The 15,157-nt window shown below is 39.2% G+C and overlaps 1 protein-coding gene and 1 long non-coding RNA gene across 4 annotated transcripts in view; one reads left to right on the plus strand and one right to left on the minus strand.

The window, feature by feature from the left end:
- TMX4 (thioredoxin related transmembrane protein 4) overlaps nucleotides 1–2,207 on the minus strand; it is a 38,719-nt gene extending 36,512 nt beyond the window's left edge. The window contains exon 1 of one of the 2 annotated variants that reach the window (XM_009436633.5): nucleotides 1,815–2,207. In XM_009436633.5, coding sequence (XP_009434908.1) covers nucleotides 1,815–1,990 — 176 coding nt within the window. In that variant the 5' untranslated portion in view covers nucleotides 1,991–2,207. 2 annotated transcript variants of the gene reach the window in all.
- On the plus strand, nucleotides 1,548–11,994 carry LOC104003510 (uncharacterized). 2 transcript variants are annotated; one of them, XR_010154378.1, is made up of 5 exons: nucleotides 1,548–1,680; nucleotides 4,939–5,149; nucleotides 5,653–5,834; nucleotides 8,798–8,819; nucleotides 10,041–11,992. It is a non-coding gene; the product is annotated as an uncharacterized LOC104003510 (long non-coding RNA). The 2 variants fall into 2 exon arrangements; XR_008541200.2 differs by having other exon boundaries at nucleotides 1,557–1,680; nucleotides 7,959–8,819; nucleotides 10,041–11,994.
- Nucleotides 11,995–15,157: the final 3,163 nt, after the last annotated feature.

Here is a 15,157-nt window from a genome sequence, read left to right on the forward strand (position 1 = left end):
TGTTGTTGGCTCTCACTCACTTAAAAACTTATTGAGGCTTTAGTGTTCTTAATTCTATTACAAAAAAAAAAGCAATTCCAAAAGGAACCATAGAGGAGTTGAGGTCATTAAAAAGGAGGAGGCCTTTCTGTTTTAACTTTCGTTACATACATATGCAAACTCAGTTTTACCCTGAAAGATGACATCTAGGAAAAAGTCCATTTTGTAAGCACCTACTGAAAAGAGAACTTTCTGTAGTATTGGCTGACAAAATGCAGTTTATCTCAAACTCTTAAAATTATTACAAACATGGAAGTCTTAACACAGCTCCACTTATTTTAAAAGTTTCTCAAATAGAATATGACCCCCTCACCTTCTTCCAAAAATAGTTAAGTGGAATATTTTAATAATTCATGTCTACAGTCCCCTTTAATAATTTCACTGATTTATTATGACACCAAGGGTATTTCATTTGGAGGTCTAAAATATCCCCTTCTTTGTGACTAAGAGGTAAATGCACATTTGAAGGGGTGATATGCCTTATGTTCTTCGAGCAATGTAATCTGCTGTGTGACATAAATTTTGGCTCTGATCTCACACTGAGGTTTTCACTCCATAGGCACCTGCTTGCAATTTAAATTGAAAGAATCAAAACTTGGTCTTGGATAAAGGAAAGATCCAATTTTCTCTCTGTGTCCTCAACGTAAAACAAAGATTCAATAGTAGTATACAGATTGCCAGAAACCACAGGCTAAAGAGATGTGGCAATTTCCTGAAAGATTTTATGTTTGGGGGGTGGGGGCGGGAGGGGGGCAGGTAGGGTGTAAAGGAGTTGGGGGGGGGGAGAGAGAGAGAGACAGAGAGAGAGAGAGAGACAGAGAGAGAGAGAGTCTCAGCAATCATTTCCCGGGACATTCTTCATTTTCCCTGCAAGCCCACCATGATGGTCTCTCAAGCCCGCTCAGACATCTGCCCACCGTCCACTGCAAGCCTCTTTCAAATGGTCACTTCCTATTATAAGGTTAAACTATAATCAACAAATCCCTTTCTTTCTCCTAACTCAAAACTGTAGTTTCCCATCTCCTTAAAGAAAAGGCACTATCCACCATTTGCCTTCTATTGTTAAAAGGGACAATGCGTATCTTCTTTTCTTTATGGCACAATTATTAATATTACTCAGAAAGTCCTACCTTTACAAGTTATAATAAATATCAACATTTATTTGAAATCATATTGTAAAATTTAAAAGGCATCCATATTTATGTTTTATTTTCACAATGACATCTCAAGGTCTTCAAACGGAAGACTACGACACAAATGGCCTGCCTTCACCGTGCTGCAATTTCTTCAACAGGTAACTTGCTTAGCCTGTGCTACGTATTCATACTGCACATGGATGTCACTGAATGTCCCTTCTCTTCCAATACATATCCGTATCTAAAAGCACACAGTTTGCTTGCAGATTTTCTCCCTTCCCTTCTCCTCCCTATGGGAAGCTGCCCACTCCACCCCGAAAACACTGTCCCCCAAAGCAAGAGGACGCGCTGCACCCTCGGCTGTCACCGCGAGGGCTCGGCGCGCATGCGCGGCGCGAGCGGCCCGGCCCCACAGCCGCAGGTCGTTGGTAAGGCGGGTCCGCGGACCCCAGGTCGAGCCCAGCGGCAGTGCAGGATCGCAAGCGGCCCGGCACCGGCGCCGCAGGTTGTTGGCAAGCCTGGTCCGGGGTTTTAGGTTGAGCCCAAGCGGCAATGCGGGATCGCCACCGGGCCGCGCGGGCTTGGGAGGGTGACGCCCGCGAGGACACTGCGGCGTCCGGGGCGGGCGGGCACACTCACAATTTCAGCATCCACTCGCCCTCCATCACCAGCGTCCAGTTGGAGGCGGTCATGGGCTGGACCCGGCTCTGCTCCGGCGGCAGCGCGGCCTCCTCGGGGCCTGCCGTCGCCGCCACAGCCGCGATCCAGGCGGCCAGGAGCGCCGTTAGCTGCGGGCCGCAGCGCCCACCCGCCATGTTGGGCGCCGAGCGAGGCTTCTCGGCGGGGAGTGTGGGGAAGGGCAGCGGCCGGCCCGCAGCCTCGCTCGCCCGCCCGGGTTTTTCAAGGAAGCGGGAGACGCAAGGGCCACCCCGCCTACGCCTGGCGGCGCAGACAGGCGGTGCTCGCAATGCCGCGGAGGACGCCACCTCTTATCGCCGCTTGCCCGTCGAGGCCACGCCCCCTCCCGCCCCCACTTGCCGTTGCCCGGGGTGTCGGTTACCCCAGCAACCACCGCCCTTTCTTCCTGACCGCCAAGCTGACAATAAACAGATGACCCAATGTTGCCCAAGTTAGAGCATGCACCGCTGCTGCCCAGGCCTCCAATAAGGGCAGGGTTGGCGCGTGTGGGCTTCTCTAAAGGGAAACATGGCAAGTAATTTTAAAATCCATCCCCTCTTCAATGATAGCAAATATAAAAGCAACGGGCTGCAAAGTACACGTATGTTTAATGAAAAATGGAGGGACGTGGTGAGTATCTCTTGCTGAAGAGAGAGGAAAATTTAAGTACTCTCTACATGTGTATACTGAAGCATCACTAATTTAGGATATTGATGAAACTAGCCTGTGCAATTGCATTTTTTTTTACAAAAAATGTTAATTTCATAGAAACTCTTAAAAACATGGGTACTAACCGATAAAATGAGTCAGTTAAGACTATTGCCACCTGCAGTAAAATGGACCTCACATTTCTCTTGACTACAGTTTTGTCAGATCTAAAATGAGGGTAGCCTTAAGTGATTTCCAAATTTCTTTCCAGGTCACATTAGATGAATCTGTACCTTGGGACCACCACACCGTTAATATATAAGACTGGATTACAATTAAAGGATGAGGAAGCTTTCTCAAAGGGTGCTTTATATGTGTTTACTAGTTGTGCAAACCATGAACCTCGGTAGTGTGGTTAATAGATCATGAAAAGGATGTGGTTTCTGCCCTCGGCTTAAAACAAAGACAGCAATAAGACTAAAAGTACTTCAGGGCACATGAGAGCAAATTTCAATCAATACTTATAGGAGAGGGAAATTAATTTTGCCTGAAGAGAAGATCTGGCCTGCATTATGCATTAATTAGTATTAGCTAAAAACTATGTGGACCCAGCCCTTATCATTAAACTAAAACACTCAAGGGTTTACAAACTATTGAAATTTAAGGAAATGTCTTTGCAATGAATGCTACTAAGACTCACTGTTATTAAGTACATACATATCAATTCCATAAACTCAATGGAAAACATTTTACTGTGCTTATAAAAAGAAGTGACTCATAAACAGGAATTCTGTCATTTTATCACTTTCATGATAGAATGATGTGTAGAATTTGTTTTACAATACTCCAGAAATAAAATATAGGGAATGGAAAGAAGATAGGTGAAAGAAAAGTGGTGCAACATCAGTCAGTGTTGAAGCTAAGTTCATTTTGCTACTTTACCTACTCATGCATATGTTGGAAAATTTACAAAATGAAAAGCTAAAAGGAGAGAGAGCATCTGCAGCATAAAAGACAGCCATTACCAAAGCATTTCCTATCTTTAACAAAAACTGAAGTCTTAGCCTTCAGACTAAGGATGGTAGGAAGAAAGTAGCAAGGAAGTATGGGACTGACCTTGCCGTAAGGAGTCATAGACCAGGGTAAGGGACCTGTTGCTGTCAGACCATGATTGGCATCTTAACCCTGACACTTCCTAGCCATGTGATTTGGGGCTAAAACTAGTCAACACCAAAGTTCTCTTAAAATACGGGTAGTAATAGAACCTGCTTCAAAAGGTGGCTGTGAAGATTATATGAGATAAGAATAATGCCTAGCACATATTCTAACTCAAAAAGCTTATATATTAGGTTGGTGCAAACATAATTGTGGTTTTTGCCACAATATTGCCAACACTAATATTATTATTTGGAGGCAACAATACGCTGTAATGTCTATTTTTCCTATACTAAAGTTAACTTCACTTAGCATGATACACAATGCCTCTCACAGCCCAGCTTCAGTTTTGCCCACTTTACATTCCACTATTCCCAGAGTTCTCTGTGTCCTAGTAACACAAAGCTACTCCCCATTCCCAAAGCACATTGTGTACTTCAGTGTCTCCTTGCTCCTTCATTCTGATTAGAACACTCTTCTCCAGTTGTCCAGTGAATCATTCAGTCTCTGTCATGTAGTCCACACTGTACCTCTGATAGCTCATGCAGAATGAGCTGCTGTCTCTTCTCAGATCCAATTGCTCTTCTGTATAACTGATATGGTTTGGCTCTGTGTCCCCATCCAAATCTCATTTTGTAGCTCCCCTAATTCCCACGTGTTGTGGGAGGGACCCCATGGGAGATAATTGAATCATGGGGGTGGGTCTTTCCCATGTTGTTCTCGTGATAGTGAATAAGTCTCGTGAGATCTGATGGTTTTAAAAATGGTAATTTCCCTGCACAAGCTGTCTCTCTTTTGGCCTGCTGCCATCCATGTAAGACATGACTTACTCCTCCTTGCCTTCCACCATGATTGTGAGGCTTCCCCAGCCATGAGGAACTGTGAGTTGAATAAACACTTTTTCCTGTATAAATTACCCAGTCTCGGGTATGTCTTTATCAACAGCATGAAAATGGACTAATACAATAACTTCACCACATACCTTTCACAGTATAATGTATTTATATGTAGCTATCACCCTCTACCCTCACTCCTCCAACCACTACTAAAAACTCTTCAAGGTCAAGGGCTTTACCTTGTATATCTTTGTGTCCCCTGTATTGCAGAATACCCATCATATAGGTGTACTTGGGATAGACAGCTTCTGGCACTCCTCCCAAGATCTCTCCCTCCTGGTATTCAGGCCCTTGTGTGATCCTTTCCTCTTGAGTGTGGGTTGGGCCTGGTGACCCACTTCTAACAGAAGATGGGAAAACTGATGGATTATCACTTCTCTTTTAAGGTTACAAAAACCTGAGACTTCCATTTTGCTGGAACCTTCTTTTCCTCTTGCACACTCACTCTGCGACTCTGTGTGGAGAGCTCCAAGTGACAAGGGAGGTCTGCAGCCTAAGCAACTGACACCTCAGCCCAACAGCCCTCAAAGAACTGGATCTTCAAACAACCACATGAGTGACCTAGAAGCAAATCTGTCACCAGTGCTCTTGAGACGGGTGAGCCTTATAAATGACCCAGAACCAGGGGGCAAAGCTTAGCTTAGCTGGGACCTCCACCCACGGAAACTGTGAGGTAATCAATGTTGTTACATAATATCAAGCCACTAAGATTTGGGGCAATTTGTTATGCTGTAATGCTATGCTAGGTCAGTGTGTGATCCATGTTTATGTTTAAAACGTGGATTTACAGGTTTAAGAAGATTGGTACCTGGTACTAGGAGAAAGGGCTTTTTCCCCCAGAGTGATGGTGGCACTGCAGGGCAGCTATGATTGCACAAAAATATGTGGTTCCTAGTAGGCAAAGGAATTCCTAGGACTCTAATGAAGTAACATCATTAGCAGGAGAGAGGGGAAGAAGAGTGTGGTAGATCCTATCTAGTCCCCCTCTCTTTCCCTGCCCCACAGAGGAGGATGCTCCTACACCCCTCAGAAGTTAGTCATATTTATATGAATTGGCCAATGGGCTACAAATGGAAGGGGTGGGTATGTATCATTTCCAGGCTGAAGTATTTAATCACCGGCACAAAATGTCCCAGTGTTCTGTTCTCCTGCCGTGGAAATTTTAGAGAAAAGATCATGATCTAAGAGTCTACAAGACCAGAGCAGCCTAAATTGCTGAGCTGCCTGGTGGAGAATAGCAGCATTGGGTGGTTCCCAGGATTCTTAAAAGGACTTTACAAAGGTAAGAAATACGTTTTCACTATGAGAGATTATTCAGGTTAACTATTTCTGCCTAATCAACCATCCCAAAACTCACCTTTCATGGTTTTGGGGGTTCAAGAGCTCAGCTGGGCTATATTTGCTTGTACTCTTTTATATGGTGGCAGACCCCTGGAGGCCGAGGCCAGAATTAGTTGAAGTCCCTTGCACCCACATCTGGCACTTAGTGTAGGCTGGCTGGAACAGCTGGGGACTGCACAGGCATTGCTCTTATGCACGCAGTCTCTCCATGTGGCTGGCTTCGGCTTCCTTCAGCATGGCAGTTTGAGGGCTGTCATACTTAATTTCTCTAGAGCAAGAGTTCCCAGAAGGTGGAAACTGCATTGCTCTGGAAGTCTAAGAGTGTGGTTTCTACCTCATTCTATTAGTCAAGGCACTGAAGACACACCAGACTGAAGGGGAGAGGAATTAGACTATCCTTTAATAAGAAGCAGCAAAATAAATTGCAGCCATACTATCAAAAAGCCACTCTGAAAATTTGGAATTGTCACTGAAGCATAGTCTAGCCTATTTTGACTAACTCACTGCCTTCCTTTGAATACTTATTTATGAACAGCTGAGAGTTCTTTATTTTGGAGGGGAGGTGATATTTTCAGAGAGCAGAGTAAGAACTGCCTCTCCGTTTTTACCTTCTGTGAGTAGGTCCTGTAAGATGCATCTTATGCAAAGGTATTGGAGAAAATGATTTTCAAGCCTGTGGGCGGGTAGATGGATTGATGCCTTGGTATTTAAGTGTTCATTAAATGTTACAGAATTTTTGTTAAGCTTATTGAAAAAAAGATTCAAAAGTGTATGTTGAGAATTATGTAAACACACCTATTTTACCCTTGAATAATGGAGTAGGAAACGATTTACCAAGAGGGATAAAACTTATATTCTAATGGTAGAAAATTTTAATACATAGCTATAGACAATGCCTTGATAAAAGTAGGTCAGGACTTGATATTAAGAGGATAATCAATGAAAGATAAGGAGATGATATTCAGATTACAAACTCTGTAATAATAGGGTATAGTTATACGATGGTTTTCCTAACGAAGATGGTAAAACCAGTGTGGAAATATTAAATAAGTTAAGCAATGCTGTAAAATTAGTCCATAAAGTAATAATAGTACAAAAATTTAATTACACAAACAGATTTGCTAAATGCCTTACAGGAACAAGAGGTAGAATGGAGAATTTAAATAGGACACAGTAATATTTCCTAGAACAGATGGTAGAAGAAACCATGAATGATGAAAATACACTGAATTGCACCCAGGCTTGTGCCTAGAGACAAATCCAGAAGACTTGATAAGCCTCTAAGAAGCAACCCCAGGACAATGTCATGGTGCAAGAAAATCATCTAATTATTTTCAGAACTAATGAATGAGCTGAGGAAAAGAGCAGTTACATGCAAGAGAAACATACAAATCAATTATTTTCCTGTACACTGCTTAGAATTAATTTTAAAATGTAGTGTAGACAAAGATCTCATTCAATAGCAAAAAAAAAACCCTTATGTTTCAAAAAACTAATAGAAATATAAAAGACATAGAAAAAACTGCAGGACCTTATATGACAATTATCATAAATTAATCTATAAATCTATAAATCTAATGCAATACCATTGCAAATCTCACCAAGTTCTCTTCTATAGAATTCTAAAGATCTACCTTAAAAATAATGCTTAAAACCAGCCAACAGGATTTTGAAAACGAATAATGATGTAGGTCTTGGCCCTCTTAGATATTAAAATCTGCTATAAAGTTACAATTGAAGAGGGAGGTATTGACATGAGAAGAAGCAAATAAATGAATGGTTCAGAATGAAGACTCAAAAAACAAAACCATACGCTTACGGGTATTTAGATATGTTAAAGGTGGTATATTAGTCAGGATAAGATAGACTTAAGCAGCAGTAAAAAAACAACCCCTAAAATCTCAGAGGCTTAACTCAAAAAGCTAAGTTCTCTTTTGTGCAAAATTGACTTTGGGACGAAGAGGTTCTGTAGGGAAACTATAACTTGGGGAGGGTCTACACAATACACATTGCTTAAATCTTGTATCTCTGCTGTCTCAACATGAAACTTTTTCCATGATCACAGAAATGTAAAAGGCGGCAAGAAGCTTTTTCTTTCTTATCCACAAGTAACACCTACCAATCCAGCTCATAGGCCATTGGCCAGAACTAATCATAAGACCTCGCCTAAAAGAAAGAAAAGATGGTCTAACATGGGAACTAAATATTGATGAACATAATAATGCTCACACATGACATTTCAAACCAGTGGGAGAAATTGGACTAATATACAATAGTGTTAGAACAATTTCCTCTTCATTAAGAAAAAAAAGTATATCTCTACCTCAATCTATATCCAAAATAAGTTCTAGATCCACTAATGAAAGAGCACAAAATTTAAACTGCTCTTGGAAAAGTGTTTGGAAAATAATTATATAATCATCTAGTGGGCAAAGCCTTCCTACGTAACATATGAAACACAGAAGCTATAAAAGGGCTTTAGGAAATTTGCCACACAATTAAAAAAACATCAAGCAAAGTCAAACCAGGTGAAATGATCTGAACTATAGATAGCACTCAAAGGTTTAGTGTCACTGAAATTCAAAAAGTTCTACAAATAATTAAGAAAAAGATATTCAAACCAGCTGGAAAATATGGAATATTATATTACTTATAGAAGAACAAAAAACAAATGACATATGTATATGAAAAGCAGTTCATACATACTGCTGATCAGAAATATACATTTTATACCAATACAGTTTGTTGGATGATTCCTTTTGGGGTTAAAGCAATTGTGATTAGGACTAGCCATGCTGTTATTGTAAAACCTTCAGTGGACTCAAATCACAACAGCTTACGTTTTGTAATTATTTCCCCCTTTCATTTTTTTTATTATACTTTCTGATTACATGATATTGGGAGACTGGCATGTGTCAATTTTAAGGTAAGAGTAAATGGAAATGAAATATTGGTATAATATTCTATACCAATTGTGTGCCTCAAATTGTACATTAAGGAAACAAGAAAAACAACTTCAGTGTATGAAAAATTTGCCTCAGTAATGTTTGCTGCTCTCTAATAATCACCAGTCCCTAGATGTCATTTTGATTAATACAATTTCTTAAAGTTTTTAATGTATTTACCTACACTTTTCTTTTTGTTAGTACCTTTTGTGACCTATTTAATAATTTTTTTTTCCTTAATGTAAGGCTACAAAGCTACTTTTCCTATATTATCCCTAAAAGTTTTCCAATTGTGCCTTCATTTTTTCAGGCCTTTTCACTCTTTAACTTTTTAATACTGTGAAGTAGGAGTTTAATTTAATCTTTTCTCAAATGGGTCCCCAGTTGTACCAGAAACACTTAGTGAACTGTAGTAACTTTCCCTAGTAATCTACCACTCTGTGGTAGTCTATTGGTACACATGTAATTCAATTTCTGAGTTGTCTGTTTTGTTTCATTGAACTATTTGTCTTTCCTGTACTAACACCATACTGTTTTAATTAGTATATTTCATGGCACATTTTGATATCTGATAGATAAAATTGTACCCCTTTGTCTTCTTTATTAGTTCCTTGGGTGTTCTTTTCTATTTTTTCATATACATTTTAGAATTATTTCATTTTAGCTAATCCTAAAATCAAACAAACAAAAATTGCTTATTAGTTTTATTGGGGTTGCATTGGTTATATAAATTCAGGTAGAGTACTCCTTTTAATACACCTTAACGTCCTTCATTAAAGTTTTATATTTTCTCTATATAGATTATACAATTATTCGTCATATTAACTACTAATTATTCAACTTTTAATTCTATTTTAAATGGTCTTTTTATCATTTTTTTCAAACTGTATTTCTGGTACATAAAAATACAAATGTTTTTGTATATGTATATAAGTTTTATAAACACCAATCTTGCTAAACTCTTACTAATTTTTAAAAAATTGTCTGAAGCTTTGTGGCCAGAAGAGTTCTAAGATGATCCCTAAGATTTCTGCTCTCTGGTGGGCACTCCCTTTGCGTGTGGGCAGGGCCTGTGAGTATGATGGGATGTCACTCCATGAATAGGTTTAGCTGTGTGGCAAAGATAAAAGGATTTTGCAGATGTGATTAAGGTCTCCAATTAGCTGACTTTGAGCTAATCAACACGGGCTTATTCTGGACAGGCCTGGCCTAATCAATTAAGAGCTCTTAAGGAGTGAATGGGCTCTTCCTGAAAAAACAGCTTCTGCTAACCCTGAAAAAGCAAACAACCACCCTGTGAACTGCTATGGAGAGAGATGGCCTCTAACAGCTGAGGACCTCAGTCCTACAACCACAAGAAACTGATTTCTGCCAACAACATGAATGAACTTGGAAAAGGCCCCTGAGCTCCAGATGAGAACACCCAGGTCAACTCAGGTCATGAGCAGAGAACCCTGTTATATTCTCCTTGGCTTGTGATCCATAAACAATGAGATTATAAATGTGTGGTTTTTAAGCCATTAGGTTTGTGGTAACTTGTTACACAAGCCTCTTTTAGATTCTTTACATACACAAATATATTCTAAACGAATAATGAGTCTTCCTTTCCCATCTTTATACCATTTACTTCTTATTCTTCCCTTACCGCTTTAAGACCTCTAGTATAAAGTTGACTAGAAAAGGTGGTAGTGGCATTATTGTGTAGTTCTTTATATCAAAGGGAAGATTTTCAATGTTTTGATGTTAAGTATGACACTTACTATAGGTTTTTCATAGATGCTCTTTAATCAGTTTAAGCAATTCTTGTCTATCCCTAGAATTATTGTCAGGAATAAATGTTGACTTTTATCGAACACTGTTTCTGCACCTTTTAAAAATATCATATTTTTTCCTTCAAATGGTTACTGTGTTGAATTATATTAGCAGACATTCTAATGTTAAAGTAACCTATCATTCCAGAGAAAAGGAGGTGAGAATAGCAGTTTAGTTATGATGCTGTATCCTGTAGGGGTGGGTTGCCCCTACACACCTGTGGGTGTTTCTCGTAAGGTGGAACGAGAGACTTGGGAAAGAAAAAGACACAGAGACAAAGTATAGAGAAAGAAATAAGGGGACCCGGGGAACCAGCGTTCAGCATATGGAGGATCCCCTATGGAGGATCCCGCCAGCCTCTGAGTTCCCTTAGTATTTATTGATCATTTGTGGGTGTTTCTCCAAAAGGGGGATGTGTCAGGGTCACAAGACAATTGTGGGGAGAGGGTCAGCAGACAAACACGTGAACAAAGGTCTTTGCATCATAGACAATGTAAAGGATTAAGTGCTGTGCTTTTAGATATGCATACACATAAACATCTCAATGCCTTACAGAGCAGTATTGCTGCCCGCAGGTCCCACCTCCGGCCCTAAGGTGGTTTTTCCCTATCTCAGTAGATGGAGCATACAATCGGGTTTTATACCGAGACATTCCATTGCCCAGGGACAGGCAGGAGACAGATGCCTTCCTCTTGTCTCAACTGCAAGAGGCATTCCTTCCTCTTTTACTAATCCTCCTCAGCACAGACCCTTTACGGGTGTCGGGCTGGGGGACGGTCAGGTCTTTCCCTTCCCACGAGGCCATATTTCAGACTATCACATGGGGAGAAACCTTGGACAATACCTGGCTTTCCTAGGCAGAGGTCCCTGCGGCCTTCCGCAGTTTTTGTGTCCCTGGGTACTTGAGATTAGGGAGTGGTGATGACTCTTAAGGAGCATGCTGCCTTCAAGCATCTGTTTAACAAAGCACATCTTGCACCGCCCTTAATCCATTTAACTCTGAGTTGACACAGCACATGTTTCAGAGAGCACGGGGTTGGGGGTAAGGTTATAGATGAACAGAATCTCAAGGCAGAAGAATTTTTCTTAGTACAGAACAAAATGGAGTCTCCTATGTCTACTTCTTTCTACATAGACACAGTAACAATCTGATCTCTCTTGCTTTTCCCCACAGTATCCCTTTTATAAATTCTTGGATTCAATTTGCCAATATTTGGTCTAAGATTTTTGCATTATGTTAATGACTGGAAATGAGTCTTAATTTTCCTTTATTTTTCTGGCTTCTTTGTGTTTCGATATCAAGAATATGCAAGTCTCATGCAATAAATTATATGGAAGAGTTGGTTAAGATTGCATTTTTTTTCCTTACATGTCTTATAGAAATGAGTGGTAAAATATCTGAAAATGGAGCACTACTGAAGAATTGGATATGGTTTCTTCAGGTTGTAAAGAAAAATATGTTAAGTATGCTAACACTTAGAAACACTCAAATATAGCAAGCTAAAGTTGTTTAATCAATTAACCACTTTTGTAGAAACATATCTGCAGAAATGGAATGAGACTATAAATTAGTGTTTCCTGAACATATTTCACTATCAAACACTTCTTCAATTTCAGTTTGTAAAATAAAATGTATTTTGTTTATTTAAAACTTTCTTCTTTCATTCAAAGATCCAACACAAAGAATGTGTTTAGTCTAGCGTTTTATAAACATGAAATCCTGAATATGACAAATGCATGCTGAATTTCAATATTTAATCGGCATACATCAGTTTGTTAATAAATGTTCCTTATGTATTAAAGCTCAGATTTTGCATTTATGATGCATGAAGAATTATAAATCATGTGGTTTCATCCCGTTGCAAGAATACAATGCCACACTCAAAAGTAATCTCAAAATACTTGTATTTCTCAAGTCTTTTGAAAGGGACACTTAAGCCACATAGTGCTTCTTAAAATAAATAAATAAATAAATAAAATAAAATTCTATTTCTTTTCCTACCCAATACCTTCTACATCAAAGCTGTTCTTAAGTCTTTCTCTAATGCATGCACATACACACACATACACACACACACCCCTAAAAAACATAACACTTTTCTTAGACCTTGGTCTCTTGTTCCTCTCTTCCTTCAACAAGAGCCACTGAAGTTACACATTCTCTCAAGGATGGGAGAGAAGAGACTGAAGAAGACAAAACAGACTTCACTTCAGCAGCCAAGTGGAAAGCTGGGAACACAGATAAACATGAGCCTCGTGGGCTTCCTATTATACATGGATAGACCACACCATTTATAAAGGCGAATTATGGCACGCTAACAAGAGCAATTATGTGTACCGATTTGGCAAATTTTACTTGTATTTCTGAAGATTTTCTAGGTTATTTTATCCTCTTGATTAATTTTTTCTTCGATAATGCACCTATCAATTTTCTGTGGACTAGTAGGTTTCCAAGAAACATGATTTCCACAAAATGTACTGTTTTTTAAAGCATCATTTAGTATTTGGACATCTTTTTAAATTACTTCCTTCAAATCACTATCTTTTAGGTGACTTAGAAATGTCCTTGTTGAAGATGTACTGAATAATAAAGTTTGTAGGTGCAGCCTATAGCCCAGTGTCAACCATATAAAAGATATTTGAATATTGTTTGTGGCTTTAATTCATCACAGGCCTTTATGACTTTTAGTCATGTGAGTTTATATGGATAACTTCAGCTTCACATACGTCATAGACATCTCATAAGTTCATATTTGCAAATGATCAGCTGAGGTTTTATTAAGAAGAGCATAGTAAAATAAGCTGCAGTTAATTTATTGACAGAAATTAAAGCCATAGCTCTCCTTCTATTGCTAATGAAAACTATTTTGTAGTCTCCAAAAGACAAGATTTAGAATATATATCGAACACTTCCACTTGTTAATATGGGATTCTATTTCAAACACTGTGAATTCGTGAACAAGTTAAGAGAGAGGATGTAGGGTTATCATGGATGTTCTGAAGTGGGTTGTTCACTCTTTCATAATTTATCAAGCTACGTGCTTGTGGTTTGTATACATTCCAATATTTGGATTTTCCTTTAATTAAAGTATTTGAAATTCGTGTTGTTGAAGTTTATTAACATGATATAATGTTGATCATTTAGGAAATTATAATAAATAGGTTATAAAGTAGCCCATTTAGTGTGATATCATGTTGGAAAAATATATGTTTAATCAGAAAGAAAAAATAGTTGAAGGGTATACACCAACAGCTTGCTAGTGGTTAATGAAATTGAAAGGTTTTCTAGTGGTTAACAAAAAGCATTGTAGTGTGTGCTGTAGCTAATACAGTTTGTAGACATTTCTTTTTCTTTTTTTTTTTTCTGAGACAGAATCTCTGTAGTCCAGGCTACAGAGTGGTGCTGTGGTGCGATCTCGGCTCACTGCAACCTCTCCCTCCTGAGTTCAAATGATTCTCCTGCCTCAGCCTCCTGAATAGCTGAGACTACAGGCATATGCCACTACGCCAGGAGAATTTTTCGTAATTTTAGTAGAGACGGTTTCACCATGTTGGGCCAGGCTGTTCTCAAACTCCTGGCCTCAGGTGATCCACCCACCTCAGCCTCCCAAAATACTGGGATTACAGGCGTAAGCCGTCACACCCAGCTCATTTTGTAGACATTTCGACATCAGGACACAAAAAGCTTCCTCATTTTTTAATGGCTTCTATGTATTTATGACTAATTGAATCAATTTTCCATTGATGGCATTTAGGTAGTTTCTAAGCTTTTACTCCTGTAAATAACGTTGCAAGGAAAATCTTGTACATACACTGCATTGCATATTTGTAAGTACATCTGTAGAATAGTTTTCTAGAAGTAGAATTGCTGACTTCAAGGAAATATGCATCTTAATTTTGACAGCCAGGTGCTCCACAGCAATGGTGCTCCATGGAGTTTGTCTCAATTATGCCCCTGTAAGCAATGTATGAAAGTACCTGTTTCCATGCATCTTTGCTAATGAAGTTTGTAGTCACCTCATTTGTCTCTGAAACTTAAAGCAAAATATGTAAAAAGCACAAGGACAAATATTTTGGTAGTATTATAAGTGATTGACTCTCCTTTTGTCTTTTCTTTTTAGCTTTTGTAAGATTTTCAAATTAACAGGAAAAAAAATCAAATTATAGAACAGTATTTATACTATACCACCATTGGTGTAAAAAGGGTTAGGAAAAGAATAAAAGTATGTATGTATGTATGTATGTGCTTAATCATCCTTTAGGAGTCCAGGTAACATACAGACTGTCACAAATCAGAGATACATTTCCCTACGGCATGCTTTATTTAGGAATGGCAAGGGCCTATGCAATTAAAACACTCAGATGCAGCAGAGAGGCCTGGGGAGTCATGGTGGCTCCACAGGTGCTGCCACCTAGAAAGCCTTTCTTTTGGTGAAATTACAGAACTGTGAAGCATTTCCATTATAGACCTGGATACTGCCCATGCCCAGCCTACTTGAACTCCTGG

This window comes from Pan troglodytes, chromosome 21 (assembly GCF_028858775.2).
Source record: "Pan troglodytes isolate AG18354 chromosome 21, NHGRI_mPanTro3-v2.0_pri, whole genome shotgun sequence".
In the NCBI taxonomy this organism is placed as follows: domain Eukaryota; kingdom Metazoa; phylum Chordata; class Mammalia; order Primates; family Hominidae; genus Pan; species Pan troglodytes.